We start from the raw sequence: 25,923 nt of genomic DNA, 5'->3' as shown, positions 1-25,923 counted from the left end.
AACAAACACTTCTGAATTTCACTTTTCAATGTCTAATGGTTTTGAGCACCTCCAAGAAAACAGCCTAAGCTCTATCATTACCTTGCAAAGGAAACAGTGCTCTGTTTCTAGAGGCACTGGGAGCAAGAAAGAATCACTATAACTGTATTGATTCTCTGGCTCCCAATATAATTTTAGGATCTTTATTACTGAGTAAGTTCATTGATTCTTTCCAGTCGAATCAGAGTTTTCAGTATTGGGCCCTTACTTGTAACTCCTTCCCCATTATATTTACTAGGATTTGCATTTACCGGCTGTCAACGGGTGTGACAGTCTTCTTTCTGGGTTATTTCAGCTTTGATAATTTGCCTCTCTGTTCTTAAACATCTTTTAATTTTTAGTCTGGTTTCTTTCACAGTCTTTCTGAAGAGTGACCATAGAGCCTTAGATTGGTAACATTTTTCTCCTCATGCTCCATGTCCCACATAGAAAAGACTGGAGAAAACCTCTTCAGTCTGTTGCCTCTACATGGTCTTCTGCTACCGGGGCTGCACAGGAAGGCAGGGTAGTGAGCAGGGTGGGAATAACAATGTCAAACAAAAATGTCTCCATCACAGATGACTCGTGACTGGAGCACCACAACTTTCTTTGTCCTATCACTAGACCTGTCAGGAGAGTGCAAATCCACCCTCGGGAAAGCCCTGAGATGTCAGTGGGCACTGCAAGAGCACCGGTATTTTACAGATTTGTTTACATGTGTTCAAGTTTCCAGCTTCATGTGTGGAGTTTTTTCCGGCTCTGTGTCCTCCTCTCATTGCCCTGGTGTTGAGTAACACTGTTGCATTACATGAAATTCTTTCCTATTCCAGGACCTCCACGGGCTAATGTCAAAACAAACCACAGAGGCTTGACTTAAAAAAAAGTAATTTTATGAAGTCCACATAATCAGCGGGGCATGGCTTTCATGACACTTTCTGGAATAAGGCCCCAGTCCTCCAACTGCTTACACAGATGCTTGATTTCACACACCAGCAGTCCCATTGAGATCAATGGGACCACAACATGTGCAGAAGTGTTTGCTGGACTGAGGTCTAAGTGAGAGATGAAGCCTTTCACCCAGCACAGACAGTTCAAACCAGTGTTTATAGTTTCATATGCCATAATCCTTTGAGAAACATTAAAACTAAATAGCTTTTAATATTATTTGGCAAGTATTCTCTTTTATAAAATTCGCTAGATGATGCCTGCTAGATTAAAGAGAAAAACATTGAGTAGATATTATAAGATGTACGCTCTGTATCAGATATGGTTAATTTTAGGAAACTGCTTTGCATTGTGTGAACAGCCAAAGAAGACCATTGGCTGTCAGGATTTGTTTTTGTGCTTTTTCATAGAGGGGTTGCATCCAGTTGGACAAAAATTTTCCTTTGACTTTAACTAGTGAGGACTCCTGATATTTCGTCCTTGCTCATTTGCTTCAGATTTCTGTTCTGTCAATTGCTTTGGAAAACTTGATGATAATTTTAAGTATAAAAAAATTGCACATAATACAAACAGTCCAACAAAGAAAAAAATCATTCTTTGAATGGACTGTTGCATTTTCTACATGGCAAGGAGATACCATAATTATTATTATAAAAATAGAAGCACTTCAAAACAAGTAACTAGTTATTGACAGGGATTTATGTCACATAGATGTAAAGACCACAGTAACTGGCTTTCATTTTCTACATAATAATAAACCAAAGCATTCTTATCTCTTCCTAAGAAAACAAGCTGGAATGTTATCTGAAACATATTTATATTTTTGATTCTGCTATCTGCCCATAAATAATCTGAAGACATACTTTAACTGGTATAGCAAATCAATTAGTCTTATCAAGAAACAGTGAAACATATGAGAAGTATTTATAACTAATGTCTTTCTGAAATAATGACCATGCAATTGAGCAGGCAACCTGTCCAAACATTTCCACTTAGAGCAGAATGAAGTTGATGACATGCATACTACTATTGTTGCATACCAGTTTTACATGTATAGTTGATTATTACAGATGAAATAATAATTATTAGGAATCAAAACTGAATTTATCAGAATGTGATGAATATTGTCTTTATTCAGGCGGTTCAGCCTGTTTACTCTATAGGTAATCTAAAAGATAGCACATAATTTACAAAATATTTAAATGTCTGAGATGTGGTTTTTGCAAAGAATGCGATTATACAAGGTTACTATTGTCATAAATCAGCACCAGTTTTTCTTTTTATTAAACTATTTGGAGAGTTTTCCATGCATTTTAGTTTTTCTCTGAGTTACATTATACTTCATTTTTCTTTTATACAGTGCGGCTAAAGAGTTCTTAGAAAGCTTGCTGAATGCCCTTACTTTGCCATCAAGTTAGCGAAAAAAGTGAGAAAGAAGTTATGGTTCCATGCATGATTGTTTCATTCACTGTGTAACAAGGAGAAGACACAAACCTAGAAGGGCCCTCCTGTCCTAAAGCAGATGCCCAGCTCCTAATATTAAGGCATTAAAAGTCTAAAAGCATTCATTATTTGAGCAGTTGTTGCTATCAACATGAACCCAGCTGTATTTTGATTTTCAGCCTAAACCATGCTCCTTAAATATAATATTTTCAATGAACTGTTAGTGTCTTCTCTCTTTCAGTTCATGCAGCATCTTCTGAACGTTTCCAACTTTCTAGATAACAAGGTCCTTTGGCAGTGTGCTGATTTCAAAGCCAGCTGCTAGGCACGAGTACACTACAGAAAATCCAACCTAAATGAGTAAGTTATCAAGTCATGCATACAATCCAGCCTGCTTTCAGATTGACATGGTTAGAAGCTCTAAAAAATAAATAATGGATACATGTCATAATAAGCTCTGGAGTTCATCAGCATTTTGCTTAACAATGACTGCCTTAAGCAAGTCAAGTTACTAAATTTTGCTGTTCACTTATCTGAGTTTCAGAGCTCTTCAGGAAAGAGGCAGCAATTTCTTCAGCTTTATGAGAGAAGTAACCATCCTTGTAATTTGTTCTGTTGGCCGTAGAGGCATCTTCTACCAGTAATGCCACTTAACACTCCTCCCCCCTCTAAAAATATGTGTGTATTCAACCTTACTTATAGTACTAGCTTATTGCAGACAATGAGTAAAATGCTGCAGAATGAATTTAAAAAAAAGGTTCAATAAAGATATGGTAGTTTCCTTCAAAAGGAGATGATGTTGATGACTGGATTGAGTGTCTATGGGTAAGAGTGAAGGGGAAGGCCAATAGAGCAGATATTCTGGTGGAAGTCTGTTTTAGACCATCCAGCCAAGATGAAGAGGCAGGTGAAATATTCTACTAGCAGCTGGGAGAAGTCTCATGATTGTCATCCTTATTCTCCTGGGAGACTTCAATTTAGCCAGTGGTTGTGAAAATGGAACAGTGTAGAGGGGAAAAAAATCCAGGATGATTGCGGAGTCTGTGGAAGAGAACTTCCTGACACAGATGGTGAGGGAGTCAGCTATGGAATGTGCCATGATGTCTGTGAACAGAGAAGGCCTTACAGGTTATGTGGTGGTCAGAGGCTGTTCTGTGATCACAAAATGATTGAGATTTCTAATCTCAGAGATGTAAGAAGGAAGATCAGCAGAACTGCTGTCTTGGACTTCCAGAGGGCAGACTCTGGCCTGTTTAGGGGACTGGCTGATGGAGTCCCTTGGGAGGCAGTCTTGAAAGGCAAGGAGTCCAGGAAGGTTGGATGTGCAGTAAGAAGGAAATCTTAAAGGAATAGGGGCAGGCAGTCCACATATGCTAAAAGATGAATTGGTGGGGGAAGAAGATTAGCCTAGTCAAACAGAGAACTTTGGTTGGAAGTTGGAGGAAAAAAGAGAGTTTGTGACCTTTGGAAGAAAGGGGCAGGCAACTTCAGAGGATGTCATGAAGTTATGCAGGGAGAAAATTAGAAGGGCCAAAGGCCAAGTAGAGCTTACCTGCTGTAAAAGAAAATAAGAAAGATTTATATAAATTGTGTAGCAACTTAAGGAGGGCCAAGTAGAATCCCTTTGGTGGATATGTGAGGAAACAGTGCAAAAGCTGAGGAAAAAGCTGAGGAACCTTCTTTGCCCCAGTTCTGAATAGTAAGACCAGTTCTTCTCTGAATAACCAGTCCTTTGAGCTGTAAGACAGGTGTGGGAACCCAAATGAAGCCCCTGTAATAGAGAGAAAAATTGTAAGAGATCTGCTCCGTTTGGACATACCCAAGTCTGTGGGGTCAGATGGGGTTGACACAAGTCTTGAGGAGCTGGGGGAAGAGCTCACTAAGTTATTTTCAATCATTTATAAGTGGCCATGGCTCATCAGGAGGTTCCAGTTGACCAAAGATCAGCAGGCATAAAGCCCAGATACAAGAGGGTCAGGAAGAAGGATGCAGGGAACAACAGTCCTGTAAGTGTGGTCTTGGTGCCAGGGGAGATCATGGAGCAAATAATCTTGAGTGCCATCATGCAGGCAACCAGCACTGAGCACAGTCAGCCTCGGTTTACAAAAGGCAGGTCCTGCTTGAATGACCTGGTCTTCTTCTGTGAAAGTGTGACATATTTCATGGATGGGGAGAGGCTGCAGATATTACCTACCTGTTCTTCAGTGAAGCCTGACACCATTTTCCACAAATTCTGATGGAAAAACTGGATGCTGTCCTGTACTCTTCAAGTAAAAAAACAGAAGCTGGCCATGTCCAGAGAATAGAGGTGAGTGGTGCTAAATCCAGCTCGTGGCCAGTCACAAGTGCTGTTCTCCAGAGCTCAGTGGTGGGAAACAGCCCCGTTCAATATCTTTATCCATGATATGGATGTGGGGATCAAGTGTATCCTTTGTCAGTCTGCAGATGACACTAATTTACACAACAGTGTTGATCTGCTGGATGGTGGATAGGCTCTGCAGAAGGATCTCGCCAGGCTGGATTGACAAGCTGAGGCCAAGCCTGTGAGGTCAAACAAAGGCAAGTACCAGGTCCTGCACATTGTTCACCACAGCCCTACAGGATGGTATGGGCTGGGGGCAGAGAGACTTGAAAGATGTCTCGGTGGAAAAGGACCTGGGGGTGCTGGTTGACATCAGCTGAACATGAGCCAGCTGTGCCCAGGTGGCCAAGAAGGCCAATGACATCCTGGCCTGTGTCTGCAGTAGTGGGTCCAGCAGGATCACAACAGGGATTGTCCCCCTGTACTTGGCACAGGTGACACCACAAAAGTCCTGCATCCAGTTCTGGGCCCCTCACTACAAAAATGACATTGAGGTGCTGCAGCATGTCGAGAGCAAGGCAGAGGAGCAAGGGAAGGGTCTGGAGCACAAGTCCTGTGAGGAACAGCTGAGGGAGCTGCGGCTGTTTAGTCTGGAGAAGAAGAGGACTGGGGGGACGTCATTGCTCTCTACAACTGCCTGAAAGGAGGTTCTAGGAGTGCAGGAGCTGGGGCTGTCTCCCAACCAACAAGAAACAGGGAAAGAGTAAAAAGCTGTGCCAGAGGAGGTTTAACTTGGATGTTAGGGATGTTAGGGTTCTTCACCAAGAGGGTTGTCAAGCACTGGAACAGGCTGTTCAGGGAAGTGATAGAGTCACCTTCTGTGGAGGTATTTTAAAGAAGTGTAGCTGTAGCATTTAGGGACTTAATGTAGGAACTTCAACCCCTCTTGGCTTGGCAGTGCTGGGTTAAGGGTTGGATTCAATGACTTTAAAAGTCTCTTTGCAACCTAAGCAATTCTATGGTTCTATAATTGCACACCTTTTACAGACTGTCAGCTTAATAGCCAGGCTTATAACCATTATCCTTTTTGGCATTGTTTTCAACTTCTGTTCAGGTTAGACACCTTTAGAAGATGTATTGTTTTTACATTAAAAGCAGGGTCTCACAGTAGTGAGATTTGCCTAATGTAGAGCTTATTGAGTTCTGATGTCCAAGTTAGCAAAGAAGAAACTTCCAGGGTAACTGTGGCTTGCAGGTTCATACTCTGTTACAGAAAGGATATAACTTGTATGGATGTTACCACATCTAACATGTCTGGTTACAACTTCTTTACCATATTACCAGTAGTTTTGTGTACATATTTCCATCTTTGAGTTGAAGGTAAGAGTAAATCTTCTTTAGAGAAGACTCATAGTAAGCGATTTGAAAATTCTATGATTTTATGCATGTGGTATCAATGACAATAGCAGTGAACAGCAAAATGCCTCTATAAAGGTAAGAATTAACTATAATGGTAAGAATTAACTCTTGCATATTTTGTGGTTTTCTTCACATTTTTTTGATGTCTTGCAACATAAAACAAATATTCTAATAGCTACTTTTACAATATAAATGTATCAGCAAAGAAACATTCTGTTTTCAGGATCACTCCATTCCCTGAATGCCTAAAGTAAAAATGAGCAGCCAAATAATTATCTGCTAATACCTTTCTTACCTGGCTAAATGGAAAAATAAAATGCAGGAAGGACTTCTAAAGATGTAATAGCAGGCCATGGAAAGAGAACAAGGGAAGGCAACAGATAGGGAGGAAAGAACTTCAAAAAATTATTTTTGCTCTTGCTGTCGCTTCTGTGAAATAGCTTTAAATTGCTTCATACTTGGCTTTCTCTGCAGCTGTGCTGTTACATTTGAACTCCTTTAATCTAAAATTTTGTGGCATCTATACCAGAAACTGGAGCAACAGTTTTAGCACTAGAATTGGATTTGCCCCAATGATCCAAGTGAGCGATTCTGACTCTATCAGTACTGAAGTAATTGAAGGTTCTCAGAAGTTTCTTTAGTACTTCACCTTGTCTTTTATTACTGCTTAAATCTTAGCTGGTTCATGTTTATATTACTTCTGTTATTTATGTTATGGCTGGTCAGAGATTTTAGAGCATCACTTTTATGACATGCAGTGTGGTTTTGAAGTTATTACTGCCATTGTGTGTTACTCTTACAATTGTCATTAAGGTATCTATGTCCTCCAAATAATTATCCTTAACCAATCCAGCCATTAGAAGAGGAATCTGACCTTTAATTATGTCTCAATTATTTAATAAAGTGGTGTTTGCAAGGAAAAACTGAAAAGAGAAGACTTGTATTTTGATGACTATGCTTTGGACTTTCCTGCAAAATGAAGCAGTTTCTGTTGTATTCCGAAGTCAAAGGATAAAATTCAGAGAGGAGAAGTGTGTACCACATTCTGAGTCTCTTGATCTGCAACATACCAGTAAAATATCCGTAAACGACCAAGAACCTAGTAAGAAGATAATTAACTATAAGGCAACTGCTAAGGGGGACCACAATTCAAGTCAGACGAGGTGAGTGCAGACCTCCTCTTTTATCAGATTCCAGTCTGTTCCACAATCTGGTTCCTTCCATCACAAAACAAACAAAAAAAAACCACAACAAAAACCAAACCCTTAATACCCAGCAAAACCAACAGTTATCAGGGTCCAGTATGAAGCTTAGGTAACACTTCCGAGTGCAATCAAAGTAGAAAAATGAAATAACTAATTGTGTTTCCACTACTTGGATCCATGACTGATGTGAGATACAGAAAAAAGAAGTGCAGAGTCTGAAGGGAGTTGGAGAAATGGTATTCTATTTTTCTGTGAGGCTATTGCAATGTGTGAAAATTTATGCCAGTGTAGATGGAGGTAGCCAAAGGTTTCCAGTAGCATCAGTTTATCCCAGGTTTCCGCAGTATTTTCTCTGATAGGTAGTATGACTGTTTAAGGATGCATGCATGTGTAAGAGAGATGTGTAAATATGTATCCATTGCTTAAAGTAGTGCCTGTGTTCACAGTTTGCACTACAGGTTTGTTTTTTCTCTGTTGTGGCAGATTATGGTTTGCTCCCTCATGAAGGCTTCTTCAGGCAGTTATTTCTTCACTGGTTTCCTTATTTATGTAACTGTAAAATGAATAAGAACTTCTGCATGATAGTGACATGAAAAATAATAGCCATACCTGAATTTTGGTTTTTTTCCAGATTTTTAACCTGTATTGTTCAATTTGACAAATATATTCAACACAGTATGGTTATTTACCTTCCAAGCCTCGGGCTTCTGCTTCATTACAGATGGATTTACAATCCTGTAAGAACAGGATAGTAACAGCTAAGAATGCTGTTGGATAGATTATGACTATGCAGCAATGTCAGTAATATTCTCCTAGGAAAGGAGGACATAGTGTGACTTGATACATCAGTAATTGCAGAATAAAGTATTTGAAAATATTTAGTCTTGCAGCACAATCCTTGCAATTCCAGACCAAGGTCCAGGAAAGATCCAGTCCTATGTTTTCATCCCAGATTTTAATTTTTCATATAATTTAGTGACTGTCTATTTATTCAAAGCTCTGGCTAGGACTCTGTGTGCCAAGACATGAGTGTCACTACTGATTATGGCAGACCTCTTTGTCTTTCCTGTTTTATATCATCTGGGGATTAGGAAGTTATCATATCATCTGGGATTAGGAAGTTATCAGCTCTTTATTTATGGGAATTGTTTTTGCCTCATGTTAAGGCATATAGTGTTATGTGAATAAACAGCAAGTAAATGGATAGGTAATAAACACTGCTGAGAATGTTTGCATAGATATTGCCAAAATAGTTTCAGCCAAGTACTGTTAGTCATTAATTTTTTCCTTCTCTTCCTTTTTATATGGTGATGTCCTGTCGAAAATTTCCAATTTCTTCACAGATTTCTATAGTTAAGCGTATTTTGCTCACATATTCAACATACATTAAGATATTTGTATAGGAATAGGTCTTTGCTGATAATCAGCATGTTACGATTTATAAAAAAAACAACTTAATCACTGGGATTAAAGTATCTGTTTACTTCTGAGGATTCCTGATTCTCTGGCTTTATTCCACTCAGTGCATGTTGGGGTAGCATCTTGCTTATCCAACACAGGAGTATTTGGCCAGGTTCCACCTGGTCCTTGTCACAGATACTCAGGAAAAAAGATTAAGGATTGCCACAGATACTTGATTTCTGTGTCTCCTACTCTCACAAGGGACGTATTCCTCCTGATTACTCACAGTCCCTCTTGGCCAAAAGCAAAAGCAAGGCTGGTTCCTGAATTTGAGACTCTCCTTTGGTGGAGGAAGAAAACTAGATTTTGATTCCTACGTATATATTTGTGTGAATTGTAGGAAACTCTCTTTTAAAAAAATCATAAGTCACACAATTTCTGAGATTATTTTCTTGATATTGAAATAGATATTCGAAATAGTTAGTCTGTACATGCTAGAAATGTTCAATTCAATGTAATAAATGTGCTTCCTGTTTAGTTAGCAGAATTAATACTTTCAAGAAGACGTCAATTTAGGCTCATATGATTTCAAAAAGAATAACATTTTTGGGGTATGGATATTAAAGCAAATGGTGTTCATAGAGGGGCAAAAGGCATGAAAATGAGATTTACTTCAGAAAGTCACCTAATTGTTCAGATGTATTTGTGAGGCTTGCCAGAGTAATTCTGTTACAAGTATAAACCTTGTGACATCACACACTTTTAGTAGGATTAGACCTACCTAGATAACATTTTTAAGCAGTCGAGGGGGTAGGTATGCATGATACATTTATCTTTTCATTTCAGAATCTCCAGAGCAATTTTATTCTTGACTTCAGAGGGAGCATCCATTTTTGAATAGAAACATATATTTTTAAAATCACCATAACTGGCTCTCATGTCCTTAGCAGGGATGTCATGTTTAGGAAAACAACGATTCCCTCAGGACTGGTTTCTCATTCAGTACTTCAAAAAAATTGTATGTCTCAAGGGAGCTCCAAAAGGCATCATCAACTCTGCTTTTCCTTCTAGTCTCATTTGTTTTGATATAATGAATCCTACATATCCCTAACATATCATGTAAAGCTGCTGAAGTGTATACTCCTGCTGCAACTGAGATGTGAAGGAAGAGGTCCTTGTTTAGAGATTGCTACTGCCCCTTGCTCAGATGTCCCAGCCATTTTATTGCACACTTTACGTCCAAATTTTCTTGTTTATCTGGCAGCTCATTATTTAAGGCCAGCTTGTCAAAATAGGTTAAATATTCTTTGGGAAGCATGGTCACATCTTTGAGACACCACAAATATTTTTAATATGAAAAGATTGGCTTGATAAGAGAAACAAGACAAACTTGCATCCCCTAAAATACTTTTCTGCTTTTTCATGTATATTTCTAAAAGTATCAGTACACAGATGACAAACTTCATGGCAATCAAGTCCTGGAAAAGCCACAGAGTGACACCAGCAAAGCAGTGAAAATGATTGCTAGATGATTTGTTCTAACTGGTTGACCTTGTGACATCTCCCCCAGATATATGACCAAGATGGGACACTGCAGCACTTTATCGATGGTGGAGAGCCCAGTAAGTCAAGCTGGATGAGGTACATCCGATGTGCCAGGCACTGTGGGGAGCAGAACTTAACGGTGGTTCAGTACAGGTAAAGTGATTTTTGATTCACCCACTGACACAAAATGAGAATGTTTTATCAGGCTGCGACCATCAGGAGTGCTACTGCCTTTGACTGCAAAGCCAGGACCAGAACTTTGGAGGATGAGCTCACGTGGGGCAGCACCCATGGGGTGAAGCTCCGGGGAGCGAGGGCAGCCCTGCGTCACTGGTGTGACCACCCCGCGGCACCAAGCTCTCTGCCCTTTGTCAAACAGCTTCAGCAGAGGCAAGCCAACACAAGCAGTTCTCCACCCTTAACAGGGATGCCTGTGATAAGGGAAGGGGAAAAGTGGCACCCAGAGGAATCCTGAGGGTCAGTCACGGGCTGCGCTAACACCTTGAGCTTTTTTCTTGAGTGCACCTGCTAGCCAGGATCGCTAGAGCTTGTGCCTCTTATGCTGCTGGCTAGAGAAAGTCAAAATGCGAGGAAAAATGTAAAGATATTATGATACATTTTGCTTTGTACTTGCAAATAGGTCCAGAAAACCCAGACAACACATTACATAAATACATGATCTCAGCTATAAACAAGCCTTTTGCCTCAGAATCAGAAGCGACTGCTTGGCCTTATTAAATGTGGTAGGAAGCACATCAAAGAATGCCCCAGGCTTGCCAGTTGCAGTGAGCAATGATTTTTGCTGGTTGCTTTAGAGAGCAGAGTTTCTTTTATTTAGGAAAAATCTAAACTTATTTAAACTACCTTTAAAATTAAAAATAAAACATACAAAAGCAAAGTTTGATTATCCCATAGGGATCCAATTTAACAATGGTAAAATTGTTCAATTGCATTTTCAATTTTTTTATTCTCTGGCCAGTTAACTAAACAATGCTGCAGTTAAAAAAATAACAGTCCTATTTAAACATTACAAATCTTTTATTACATACTTAAATATCTGCTATCTATAGCTAAAATATCATAGGATTTTAAAGAAACACATGGGGTAATGAATAAAGATTGTTGTGATGAAAGAGTATTTTTGTAGGTATCTTGTGGACTATTTCTCTATGTGGTGATGTGTGTGTGCACATATATATATAAAAATAAGAAAAAAAATATGCTTACATATATATATATATATATATATATAGATGACAAAACTAAATGAAAAGTGAACATGAGAAAGTCATTACACATCTGTCAATATTAAGTGGATTTTACAACTCTCCTTTCATGATGGAGTTTTTACTTAGAGTTCACTCTGTTGATCTGTTTTTGATTACTTCAGATCTTTATAAAATGAACTACAAAAACACAATTTAAAAAACTGGCATCCATCACCGGTGACTGCATCCAAGTGTAAGAAAATAGAAAAGTTGGACAATGAAAAACCAGCTTAATTTTTATTGTACATGGACGTCCTCCTCACAGAAAGTCAGCTGGTTTAAATTCATTCTGTTATGATTTGTAATATCTAAATGGAATTTTCTTCAAAGTGCTCTTGATTGATTGACCCTTAGCTGAACGTTTTGTTTTTATTTTGAGGCTGACAATAATGTTTGTTGGCATGTGTTCTGCTTCAACTGCGTTGGGACGCCATGAAGCTATCTTTATGAGTCATCCAACCACAATACTAAATACATGTCAGCAAAGGAAATATTATCCGAAAAGGGAAAAATCCCTTTGATGTACTTCAGCATGCAGAGATTTCTGCGAGTTTTGGAAGCTCTGCACACTTGTAAGGGACAGTGTATACTTACACTTTTTTTTCCCTGCCTACTCCAAGCCCCACAGACCACCCATTGCTCAAAAACAGTTCTGCTCTTTCAGCGGCAAAGTGTGTCATTTGGTTTTAGCACATTCATTTGCTGGGCTGCTATGTTTATGTTAAGGGAAGCCAAACTGAGAGATGAAATGTTACAAGGGTGAAGTACAAAGTAGACTCAATTTTTCTCAAGTTAAGAGATGCCAGTAATTTATAGCGTGGCTCCAATTTTCATTTTTATGTAACAGTGGAAAGAATTAACCAAATGCAAGGCTCTGGGAAGAAAGAGAGAGAGAAGAAGAGGAGGAGGAGAAGAAGGAGGAGGGAAGATGAAGGGGAGACACAAAAGGGAGAGTTTTTGTCAGATATTCATAGAAGGCTAAGAAAACCGTTCTGCTTAGCTAGCAGTGCCCTCCTGAGACAGGGTGGCAGTAAGCGAGGAAAATAACAAGATAAATGAAATTTTTGCAGCTGCTAGTAAAATATTGAGAATCTGCACTTTTTTATTGATCTTTATGATCCTGTTGCCAAGAGCCACTTTGCGGTGACAAAATATGTTGACAAGTGCATATCTCACTGCCATGAAAAATGTGGTAGAAGATTCTCCTTATGTCTGCAGTGTTATACAAGGAACAAATTGCATTGCTACAGCCAATTCTTTATAGAAAGTCTAAATTTAAGGCCTACCAACCTTAAACACTTTTATCTTGAACTTCAGAATAATGTTTGTAGCAATTCTTCACTCAGAAAACTGGTTGAGGCCGTAACTTTTTTTCTTGGTCTGTAGATGTTTTTCTGCCTTACATAAGCGGTTATAAAAAATAACGCTTTATAAAAAATGGTCATTTCTTGGTACTTTGACTGTATCACTTTGGTATGTAATCCTTCAGCAAGAGTGGACTGTTCTTCTTGTATATATTGAATTTCTATCCATCTCAGAGGAGTGTGTTTTACTGTTCCATGTGAAGCATAAGGGAAAAGCCACTGCAAACTGATAACATTTGTCTTTTATCCTGTGCCTGATTCTAATCTAGCACAGTTTTTGCTGCCATGTAAATGTCTTAACTGCAGAAGTATCACTCTGAAGCTATTTACATCAGCGCAAGATCAGGATAAGGCTCTTGTTTTTCTGCTAAAGACATGAGGATTTTTCCCTTTTCCCCCACTGTGTTCACACTTCCATGGTCTAGAAACAGCCAGTCTTCTCCCAGAGGAACAATGAGATACACACTTATGGTAACACTGATTTATACCTACTAAATCATTGGCACTGCCCCCACGTTCCATGTAGTGGAAGATTTTAGCACTGCATGATCCAGTTAATCCCAATTTTTTTATTTCCTCTAAGTCAAAGTCTGCTTTTCTCAACAACCCAAGATCTCTCTTTTGATGGTATATTACTGCCATGGGAGGTCACTCCACACTATCTCAAAGGTCTTGCTAAATGTATTAATTAATTTAATTTCTCTTCACGAAAGAAATGTTGTCTACCCTAGAATGTGTTAACTTTTGCAGGTGACAAATGCAAAGCTGTTTAAATGGCTGTACTTGCTGATCTGTGTACACCACTTGAATGGTTATACTGTGTAAGAAAAAAGTGCCATTCTAATATTCCCCTGAAATACACATTGCAAAGAAATACCTGTATTTTTATGGTATCTTGAATTTCTACTGTAATACCATGTACTATTCCTAAATTATGCCATGTTTTCTTTTTTCTTGATTAGGTCAAATATATTCTACCGGGCTTGTATAGATATCCCCAGGGGTACTGAGCTGTTAGTGTGGTACAATGACAGCTACACATCTTTCTTTGGAATCCCTCTCCAGTGCATTGCACAAGATGAAAATTGTAAGTTCTTTCTTGCATTTCTACCTGTGTAAGCCATTATTCCTCTTTCATGCCTTATGAGTTACACCACTGAGCATTTTAGAGGAGGCTCTGTCCCTGGAACTTCAGCCCCTGTCTGGATGGAGCTGCGAGCAATCTGTTCTGGTGGAGTCCTTGCCCATGGCAGGGGAGTTGGAGCTAGATGATCTTTAATGCCCCTTCCAACTGAAACCATTCTATGATTCTCTGATTCTGTGACATTTAAAGAAAGTTATTTAAGGTGAAGTGATACATTTGCACTGTGCAAAATTATGGTATGGTTAGAATTACTGTTCTGTATAAGTGGTTAATTAATCTATTGCAAACAAGTCTGTTTGGTTGTCCCAATTGTTACTAGACCTATCACAAAACACTGTCTTGCCAATACAGTAATGCCTTGCAAGACTGGAGGGCCTCTGTTGGTGATTCTTTTTTTCTATTACCTCTGAGCATGTTGAGAAAAGCTTTGACCTGCTGATTAAAGAGGTTAGATCCTTGTGGTTAAACATTAAACCCTACTTTTAAAAATACCAACTGAATGTAAGCACCCTGAAATGACAATAAATCTCTATTCCATCCTGACCATCCCCATTTTCATCCATTCTTTTACCTGTTCTCAACATTTTATTTCTAGTTTGCTAGGGACCCTAAGCATGAATAATCACTTTTAACACAGACACAATCTAGTGCTGGATACCTTTGTCTGTAATAGAAATGGGTGATCCAAGCACAACCTTCAGTTTTACTAGTTGTGTGTGAGACTTGATTTAGAGCTTGCATCCATTTTAGCAGCTAAATGCATCTATGTAGTGGAAGAAAACAATAATGGAGCCATTGAGTTTGGTCTAAAGTAACCCTGTGACTGCCCACACTTAGTAAATGATGTTTAAGGTGTATATTTTTGGTCCCGTACTTGGACACCTAAACAGCATGCATTGCTAGGAGGAACTAGTGTCTTGTAGCAACTTAAATGCTGAATCATGCAGCAATTAAACAGCTAGATAGCAGGGATTAAACTGTCAAAAATAAACATCCTTTCCCATCCTGAGTTTTCAAGTCTGTTGAGTTTGAGAAAAGTTTAAAAGAAATTTAGTTTCTGGCCAAAGTATTTGCTGATGAAAGCCATGCTCTGGAATGTACAATATAGAAATATTATTTTTTCTTTCAGAAACTGAAGGCTACAAAAATTTTATTTGAAAATAATTATGGATAATATCTATATATATTGTCTCTTGCTATTTCTCTGTGAGACAAACCAGAGTTTCATCCATAGAGACACTGACATGAGCAGATGAAATTAATCTCTGACCACAGAGCCAGGTGCAGACTGGTATAGGACTTTAGTCCCACCTAAACTCCCAGAATGTACCTTCTGCTTATCTTCTGCACAAGGGTATTGTCAGGAGAACAAGTTCTGCCTATATTCCTTAGGTCTTTAGTAGACAGATCTCATTGCTTGTGCAGACTTTTATGACCACAATTTAAAGAAAATAGAAGAGAAGAAAAAGGTGATCTCCTTCTTCTGAGTTTATTGAGGCAAAATGATAGTATACAAATTGCTCCTGGTACTGAAGAGACATAGAAGATGTATTCTGTGTCTGGAAACTTGTGATAGACAGCTCCATGGATGTAAACCTACTAAGAAATGAGGTTCTCAGATACTACAAAAAAGAAAAGATCAGGAAGGACCTCAACAGACATAAATTAAATGTCTTCTAAAAATAGTATAATATTGGAATTGTTATGAATGATTATAGATATTAGAACATAACTCTAAAGAAACTGACATGATTTAAAATATTACCAAATATAAAGTTGTGGTTGTTTGTGATTTTTTTTGTTTATTTGTTTGTTTGGGTTTTCAACATTAAATAATATTGGCTGATTTCAGCTTCAACTGAACTTTAATTCTTATGTTTGCTTTTAGAAATCTACCATCATGATTTACTAAAACAAAGTTGTAGTTTCTAATCATCAGTTTAATACATGCTATGTACCTATATATATATACATATATACTGTTTGTAACTATATTTGCGTACAGAGACATATATATAGATATATATATATATATAGTATATATATATATATATTATATATATATATATATATATTATATATATATATATATATATATATATATAACATATTTAATTTTTTAAATATTAGCTCATGGGCCTGAGCATGCCAAAATTTGAAAGCATTAGAAGTTACTCAGTCCAGTGGCCTAAATTATGTTTATTTTTGCATTGTGGTGCAAGCTTTTGTTAGCTGACTGTTTTTCCACAGGAACTTTGCCTCATTCACTGTATGATCTACATGGTTCTCAAGGTGTGAAGCAGCTGCTCAGTTTCCTCTACTTGCTTGACCTCCTGCCTTTCTTATCACAAAACATTCAAATTCAGCTCTAAATCACTCTTTGTAGAAAACATATTGCATTGTCGCTGAAATAGCTGAGTGCCTCATTAGCCATAGTTAATTTACCACCATAAGACTAGAAACAATTTTTGTGGGACTTTAAGACATTTCTGTGCCTGTTTTGTAGGTGGGAAACTGATGCATGAAGATCTCTCTGCCTGTATTTTGCTGTGTTTCGTGGTGACCTACCTGGTATTAACCTCAGGCATGATGAAGTCCCTGGCTTCTTACTGCATTGGCAGTGTGACCACCTGTGAGATGGAATAGCGTAATATCCTTAGAGGCCACCCTTTTGTAGGATAAGGGAACTATTGCTGCAGGAGATATTTAGGCCCTGTTGTATCTCAAGGAGGGTCTCAGCTGGGATTTTTTTCTCCATGCTCTCAAAATTCATGCTTGTCTGTGATATAGCAGTCAGACATGCTGACTGCAAAATCCAGAGTCAGGGAATCACAAGTGGTGCAGCTTTTTCTTTCAGATGACAATCCCATAGTGTAATAGAAGTTTATTACAGTCAGGCTTCTCTGGGTCCTTTCAGTCTCAGACACTCCCTTGCATGAATTTTCATTTCAGTGTAGCAGAATCAGCACCATCCACTCAGATCACTGTCTCATTCAAGCCCTTCTTTTCTCTTTTTTCCCTTTTTTCTTCTTTTTTTCTTGTTGTACTTGGTTTAAATGAAATTGTTTCATTGTAAAGTCAAAAAAAGGGATGTTGATTTTTTTTTTTTTGGTGCCCCAAAATTATGTTAGTTTTAAAAAGGCATAAAAAGGATCTTATTTACTTTTCTTGTTTTCTCCCAGTGAATGTCCCTTCGACTGTAATGGAGGCCATGTCCAGACAAGACACCCTACAGCAATTTAACAAAAGTAGCAAACTATCCCCTGCCACTCCACAGCGATCCGTAGTATTTCCACAGACTCCGTGTAGCAGAAATTTTTCTCTCCTGGATAAGTCTGGGTCCATCGAGTCAGGATTTAACCAGATCAGTGTCAAAAACCAACGAGTTCTCGCAAGCCCAACTTCAACAAGCCAACTAAATTCTGAGTTCAGTGACTGGCATCTTTGGAAATGTGGGCAGTGCTTTAAGACTTTCACCCAGCGGATCCTCTTGCAGATGCATGTGTGTACGCAGAACCCCGACAGGTAAAGCCCAGGCTCTCTTTATTTCTGTATCTACTGATAGCCAGATCCATTGCTTTCTTCTTTTATCAAGCTGTTATCATTTTCAAAACCAAACCATTATTATGAGGAGCCTGTATGACATAATTCATCTGCAGTTCCGTGAAGTAAGCTGATAAAAACTATTGCTTGTCTTCACTATTTGTAAAAACATTCAGTACATAAATGTGCAGATAAAAGGAAATAGCTAAGGATATAATCTTGTTTTTAGAAATGGTTTGGTACATCTGATGGAGGCAACAAAATTGAATGAAAATTTATGAATATCATAGATGGAAAAAATGAGGTCAAGATAATTAAAGTCTCTCTGTCTTCCAAAGATAATCTAACTTGCTGCTCAGTGGCTGTCACAGTCATTTCAGGGTTCACCTATAGTGTGCAATGCGTATGAACTTAATTAAGTACTAAGAGGTAATGAATTGGAATTTTTTGCTTAGTACTATTTTTCTTCATAGCATGCAAACCCATAAATTGTACAAAGCTGTCAAAAGGAAATACCTACTCCACCAGTGATGTGGAGGAAAACAGATGCCACTTATTCAATAAACTAATATCCACACAGAAGAAAAATGTTGACTAGATACCTCAGAGTCAAAGTTGGTTTGAAAGTTTGTCAATACAGAATTTTATGGCTGTGAACAGAGGATGAAATTTAGCTGAACAAGTGAATTAAAATTTCAGGTACTCTGACCGGTGGCACAGTAAATATAATGGAACCATTATTTATGAATCAAAGGTGGTTTATTTGACAATTTTGATAGCTGGCAGGACAAAAGACAAAAATCAAATTAATTCAATAAAAAAGGCTGCCTGTATTTTGTCTCTTCTTTAGTTGTGCAGATTTGAGCATAACAACTGAATCCCTGAAAGGTTGTTCTAAAAGCAGCATTTAATTGTGAATTAGAGTTAAAAAACACTATCAAAAAAGCTATCAAAAAAGTAGCAAAGGCTGAGTCTGTACATGTGTTTCTGCGCATGTCTGTGTGTCCTTGTGTACTTTGTGTACTATCTACATGTGCACATAAGCTTATGTGATTCTATGGGTATGGAGAGAATAAGTCCATTTTTCCAGAAGAAATTTCAAGCAAGTTAGGGACTTATTAGATTCTAAGCTAATATTAATAAAAATTAAAAGTTGATAATATTGTGAATGTGAACGAGCCCTTTCAACACTTTTCTGGATTTTATGCTTGCCTCAGCAGAAGTAAATGCCTTGCTAAGGAAGTTGTAGGACAAAACTGGTAATTTAGGTGTCACAATGTAGAATATTGGTCCTGAAAGCTCTGCTCTTCTACATTCCATGGACTCGTTTGTTGCTGGTATTAAAGCATCCTAGGCATACTGTAAAGCATAAAATGGTGCATCCTGGAAGAGGCTAGAGACTGGAAAAAGCATGTTGTGAAGTCCTCCACACAGTTTTTCAGTGATCCAGTCAGGTGTGACACCTAGGTTTCATCCTTTGCTTGAACCGGTGACTTGCTTTGTGAAGAAGCAAGTTTCCGATGATAGTTAATGCAAGAAGGGTCTCTCTTAATGGCACTATTATTCACTCCAAGTGACAGCTAAATATTTATTTTGTCAGAGAAAGAAAATGAGGATAAATCTGTCTTACCATTAGGTCTTTCATCGTGGAGGTGAGAGATTAATTTTTTAAAATTAATTTTTATTCCTTTTTGGTTTTATTTCCTCCTAAGCAACTTGTGTCAAATATTGTCTGAAACACAGACTGGATTTCTGGTCTTCACTCTTAAAAGTGAACATTCTCATTAGTAGGGTGCTGATTCATGGTGTCTTACCTCTCAGTCCCTCCAGTGCCTAGCCAGCCAGCAGCTTCCTCAGGAAAGTCTGGAGCATTGTCAGCTCAGAATACCCTAGGGCATAGTAGGAAATCATCTTTCTATGATTAAGGTCATTGCAATTCATTCCATGGTTGGAATTACCATAAATAACTGCCCTAGGATCTGGGTTATCATATCCTTGCTTAGAAACCATTACAGTCTGAGCTTACATCACAGGAAACTTTTTGTCTTTTAGAGAGTATCAGTTATTTAGCAGTACAGTGTCTAAAAAAAGTGGCCTTTGGTTTCTTAAACACTCTGCATTTTTCTAGATGAAAAATTTTCACAATGTTGTACAAAATTTCCAGGAGACGAGAAAGTCAGGTATGATTTGTGAAGGAATACCTGTTTTCCAGCCCAAAGAGCTGGATGCAGCTCCCTGGTTTTTATTTTCTCAATTACATCTGCAGTACTGCTCCTGCTGATAAGCAGCTCCCCATTTATTGTCAGCAATTTGTGAGCACACCAGTCACTGCATCTTTGATGTGACTGAAACAGCAGGGCCCGTAGTCTCTAGGAAACAGACTTTAGTCTATCTGTTCTGGCTTAGTGCTTGTTTTGCAACAGTGCTGTGCAGGGAAAACACCTTTGAATCTGTAGAGGAGTATGATTCATGGTCTGAAACACAAGAAAAGCAGGCTACTTGAAGCTTGAGAAATCCCAACAAAGGTAATGAAACAGCTGAGATTAAGAAAACATCTAAATGAGAGCAGATGTAAATAGGCCATAATATACATTATTCCATGAAGCAGTAAGAAATAAATGATCCTATTTATCAGGCAGATCACTTAATAAATAAAATAATTTAAAACATTATGAATCCCAAATAGTAGAAATTATTATAATAATCTGCTATACTTTTTATTTATTTAAAGATTAAGAATTAATTTAAAATCACTTTTAGTTGTTTACTGGTTTACTTTTATACTTCTCCCTTTCCACCATAAAAGTTTTAGTTATTACATTTTTTAGGGCTTCTCTTTGAAATTAATGGTAATAGGGTTAAAATGTGTGTGGGAGGTGGAAATTTAAATTTGTAAAATCTTGAACTTGGGGACCTTCTGGGCTTTTAAGACTTGCTTAAGCCTTGACCACCAGACAGAAATAGTTTGAGAAGATATTTCTGGAAGCAAGAGTTAAAAATCTATTTTTGTAGGAGTTTTTTGTTTATTTTGTTGGGTGGTTTTTTTGGTTTTTTTTTTTTTTTGGGTTTTTTTTTGTTTTGTTTTGGTTTTTTTTAGGTTTTTTTTTTAGGTTTTTTAAATTATTATTATTATTTCCTCCCTTCTGCTGCAGAAATTCCCAGCAATCCTGTTTGGAAGGCTCAAAAAGGGGGTAACCAAAACTCTTTATTACAATGAACAATTTTTTTTTTTTTTTTTTTGGTTTTTTTAACAGTAACCACTTTTCTGATAATGACAGAGTGTTTTTTAATGACACTACTCTTCCATATCACTATGATCACCAGTTTCAGGATACATTTACATTGGTGCTGAGGGAAGGCAGAAGGCTTCAGTTCTCACAACTTCTGTGTGGCATATTTTCATGTACAACCTGTGCATCTGTATGATGTGTATTCTCATTGATTTCCAGGGATTCAAGCTGAGAATCTGAGGGAAGCACACTCCATAGATGTGTTCATGGGTGATAGATTATGGATGTGATCTGGCACTCAAAATTCTTCTTCACTCAAAAGATATTATACTCACATTTTGCAATATCACCTCAATATCAAATAGTACGCATGTTTTGTTTTGTTTTGCTTTTCTTAACAGGAAGTTGAAGTTACCAATTTAATAGATGTTTTTCTCTAATATCTTGGCTTAGTCCATTCTGTGTTTATATTTTCTTTATAGGTTCTGCATCTTTGACCTTGACGGTCTCTCAAAGTCTACTAATTCATTTGAACCTCTCCAAAACAGACTTCTAAAAAATAAGTGTTTTGAGCAAGAGTTGTCTATTTCTGTTGATTGAATATTGATCACTTAAAGTAAACTTCATGCTGAATTTAATGCTGGTTCTTTCATAATCTTCTCATAAAGGCTTGCAAGTGCCCAATGCTCAGAGCTAATAACAATAACAGGTCTACAGAGCAGCAATTCTCCCTGACAGCTTCAGCAGCTTGCAGATGCTCCAAGCCTGCTGGCTGTCTGCTTTGGCTGGTTTCTTCTCAAGCATTTGTAACAGATGATTGCAGAACTCCCAGCAGGTCCAGCTCTGCCATCCCTGCTACTGCATGGTGCCTGAGGTCCTCAGGACAGCAGCTGTGCTGCTTGAGGGGAGCACCAATGTGGCCGGAGATGTGGAGTCCAGAGGCAGAGAAGACAACCCCCATGGCTCTGCTGATGCTAGGGATGTTTCTGTGTGCAAGTTAGCAGTGTCCCGAGGTGTCACTTTGCTCTCCAGCCTAATTCGACTTGCTGGAAGAAAGCATTCCTCAAAAATACCTTCCTCTGAGAACAACTGTGACCTAACTCCTTTCTGACTGCAGCTGTGCTCTTAAAGCTGTGCATTGCATCAAAGCCAGATCCTGAAAGCTGATGCTGGCCCCTACTCAAACAGTGCTGCTTGTGGGGTTTCTTGCAGAGGCTGTGGTGGGGCAGCCTGCACCCTATAACAACGAGAGATGCTGCCCTGGGTTCAAGGGAGCCCTGTGTCTCACTCTTTGAGACCATGAGCACAATCACCTTTTTGAAGCCCAGGAGCAAAGAGGAAGTCAGGCAAAACCACCAGGATGCCTGCATGGATTAATGGGGAACTCCTGCATGAATTCAAAGACAAAAAGGAAGCCTCCAGAGAATGCAAGCACAGACAGGTAGCCTGGGAGGTGTACAGACAGATTGTCTAAGCAGCCAGAAATCCCTTTGGGAAAGCTAGAGCCCTGATAGGATTAAAAGTGGGCAGGGACATCTAAGACAACAAAAGCTTCTGTTGTTACATTAGTGATAGAAGGAAGACCAGGGGAAATGTGAGACCTCTCTAAAAGGAAGCAGGAGGCCTGGGGACCCAGGACATGGCAAAGGCTGAGCTAGTCAACAGCTTAGCTGGCAAATGTTCCAGTCACACCACCCATGTCACAAAAGGCAAAAGCAGGGACTGAGAGAATGAAGAGCTGCCAGCTGTAGAAGATCAGATTGAAGACCATCTAAAGAGCTTGGAGGTGTACAAGCCCCTGGGGCCTGGTGAGAAGCATGTGCATGCCCTGTGAGAAATGGTGGATGAGGTGGCTAAGCCACTATCTGTCATATTTGAGAGGTCATGGCAGGCTGGTGAAGTTCTGCTGATTCTAAAAGGGGTAACATAACCTCCACTGTTAAAAAGAAAGACCTGGAGAACTACAGGGCAGTCAGTCTTGGTGCTTGGCAAGAGCATGAAGCAAATCCCTCTGGCAACCTGGTTAAGGCACATGGAAAATAACAGGGTGACTGATGTCAGATAATGCGATTTCACTAAGGGCAAATCATGCCTGACAGCTTTGGCACCCTTATACAGCAGTTTTTACAGATCTGGTGAATAAAGAATAGAAACTGAGGTCATCTACCTCAACCTGTGCAAAGTGTTTGCATCTAGCAGCCTTGTCTCTGAAGTGAAGAGACAGGGATTTATTTGATGGTCAGATCTCTCAATGGATAAGGAATTGGCAGGAAAGTTTTATTCAAAAGAGCTGTGGTCAATGGCTCATTCTCCAAGTGGAGACCTGGGATATTCCTTAGAGGCTGCTATCTGGGCTGATGCTTTTTAGCAGTGTTTGTTGGTGAGAGGGACAGGGGGATTGAGCGCACCCTCAGCGAGTTTCCTGATGACGCCAGGCTGTGTGGGGCAGGTGACGTGCTGGAAGGAAGGGATACCATCCAGGTGGGACTGGGTGAACATCATGGGATCCAACAAGAACAAATGAAAGTGGTTCAGGGCAATCCCAAGCACAAATACAGGCTGGGTGGAGAATGGACTGAGAACATTCCTGAGGAGAAAGACTCAGACGTGTTGGGGGATGAGAAGCTGGACATGAGCCAGGTGTGCATTTGCAGCCCAGAAAGCCAAATATGTCCTGGGCTGTGTCAAAAGCAACATGGGTAGGAAGTGATTTTCCCCTCTATTCAACTCTTGTGAAACCCCACCTGGAGCACTGCATCCAGCTCTGGGGATTCCAACATTAGAGGGATGTGGATCTCCTAGAGAGAGTCCAGAGGACAATCCCAAATATGATCAGTGGCATGAAGACAGGTTGAGAGAGTGTGGGCTGTTCAGTGTAGAGAAAAGAAGGGCACAGGGACACCTTATATGAGCTTTCCAGTACACATAGGGACCTGCAAGAAAGCTGGAGAGAGACTTTTTGTGAAGACATTTAGTGATAGAACAAGGGATAGTGGCTTTAAACTGAAAGAGGGTAAATTTAGATGGGATGTAAGAAAGAAATCCTTCAGTGTGAGGGTAATGAGACAGACTTGAAATTTTCCCAGAGAAGCTGTCAATGCCCTGTCCTGGGAATGATCAAACAGGATGGGGCCTTGAGTGGAAGATGTCCTTGCCCATAGCAAGGGTTGGAAACAAGATGGTCTTTGAGGCCCCTTTCAACACAGATCGTTTTATAACTATGATCATGTTGGATTTTTACTTCTTAGTCATCAACAGGGAGAAAAGCACTTTCAATTGCATGCCAGTCTCTCCTTTCAGCTGGTGCTTTTCTAGCTCTTTCTGAGAGAAAAGAATACAGTGCTGCACTGTTTTGTCTCCCTGGGCTGAGAGAGTTGCAATGACAAAGTTAGGAGTATTCAGGACCTCACTCTTACCAGCAATTTCTCTTCTAAGATTACACTAGAATTCCATATGCCCCTTGAAAAGAGCAAATTCACTTCTGATGAGGCCACACTAAAAACCTATGAATCATAAGGAATAGTTTGAAAATACATTGGAAAATAATGATTGGATTTTCCAAGGTTCTAACAATTTAAAGAGTTAATCACTTATGATGTAGAAATAAATTTGTAACACAGATAGACTTTGGAGTCAGAATTTGGAAAATATATTCTTTTGTAAGAGGAATAGTAAAAGACAAATGAAGTGATGCCAGTTTTGCTAAATGAAAATCTAGAAAGAATTAAACTAAATGTACAGCTGTCTCTCAGTAGCTATTTCAGATGAAAGCACATGGATTTTTCTATCTCTTAACATGCTTTGTACATGTTAAGGGTTCTACATTCCCTGAATGAGCTTTGGTGAGGTTCAGTAAGTCTTAAAGGAAAGCAAGACTTTGGTACTGGTCCCATACATGATGTAGTTTCACCCAGAAAAATATTAGCTGGGAAAGTAAGAAAATTTTAAGACAAAAAAAAAGACCTCACCAAAGAGCAAAATCATTCAAGAGATTGTCTATCTTAGAGATCAAAATTTATTCCATAGTGTTTTCATTTTGAAAAATGTGTCTTGCACAACTTGGAAAAGCTCAAACTATAAATTACCACAAAACCTGAAAATGATTACATTAGAATTGCTTTCAGAATTTCAATTTGGATGGCCTGTGTTCCTATATGGGCCATCATATAGTCAGAGACTGTAGGATTGAGGTCTCTAGAAAAAGCTGGTGGATTGTAAATGTCAGTAAACCTAGATAGCTAATCAATGATGCATGGGATTAATAACAACAGTGTGATTTTTCCAACAGGAAAATTTTCTTCTGGGTAAGTAGATTTCCTTTCTCTAAGCACAAAAAGAAAGATGTGGAACTAAAAGCTTCCATGTAACTAGGTGTTCAATAAAAAACATTAGAACTACTTTTGATGGCTGTCAGAACATTATTCTCATCTGCACAAGGCTGTAATCAGTTAGCTGCTCCAAAATGGAACTTAAAATTACTATCTGGTAAGATTTTGATTCACACGGACACTGTGAAGCTCAGGAAAGCACGATACATGTATTGGTTATTCCAAGGAAACGAGTTTTTCAGAGCTGGGAGTGCACCCAGCCCAGCAGTGGATTTTTGAAAGCACAGCCTGTGAAGACCAACATTTCTATCCCTTTGTCGCTGTTCCTCCTTGTCTGCAAAACTCTGTTTCAGCGAGGTCACCATCTGAATTCATTGTCCCAGTGCAGACAAAAGTGATGGCAGAAGACATAACTGCTACATCAAAGGCAGGCGTGCTCTGCCCGTGTCAATGTACTCACTGAACCGAGCACGGCTCCTCTTCAGTCCTTCAGCAACACTTTCATTTTTTTTGAAAAATAACATATTGATTTTATTTTCTTCCAAGAAAAAAAATTCCGAGCACAGTAAAATTGTTACCAGAGAACAAAATGATAACTTTTGTACTTATTGAAAGGTAATTCGCTTTTTTTTTTTGCTCTTTGAAAAATAGTAGTATCCAAAGCTGTCAGAAGTTGGCATATTTAAATCTGCAATTGTGCAAATTAGAGCATTTTTAAGATGTTACAGTATCTTAATGATTTTTTAGGCTCTCTTTTAAAAATTAAAT

General features: G+C 38.8%; 1 protein-coding gene across 1 annotated transcript in view; it reads left to right on the top strand.

The window, feature by feature from the left end:
- The window catches only part of PRDM6 (PR/SET domain 6), a 74,316-nt gene that overhangs the window by 38,958 nt on the left and 9,435 nt on the right, over window positions 1-25,923 (top strand). Inside the window, exons 3-5 of the mRNA XM_030237354.2 lie at window positions 10,304-10,431; window positions 13,873-13,997; window positions 17,237-17,579. Of these exons, the coding sequence (XP_030093214.2) occupies window positions 10,304-10,431; window positions 13,873-13,997; window positions 17,237-17,579 (596 nt within the window). The remainder of the gene's footprint in view (window positions 1-10,303; window positions 10,432-13,872; window positions 13,998-17,236; window positions 17,580-25,923) is intronic.

Source organism: Serinus canaria, chromosome Z (genome assembly GCF_022539315.1).
Source record: "Serinus canaria isolate serCan28SL12 chromosome Z, serCan2020, whole genome shotgun sequence".
NCBI lineage: Eukaryota > Metazoa > Chordata > Aves > Passeriformes > Fringillidae > Serinus > Serinus canaria.
This window is presented reverse-complemented; position numbering and strand designations above follow the sequence as displayed.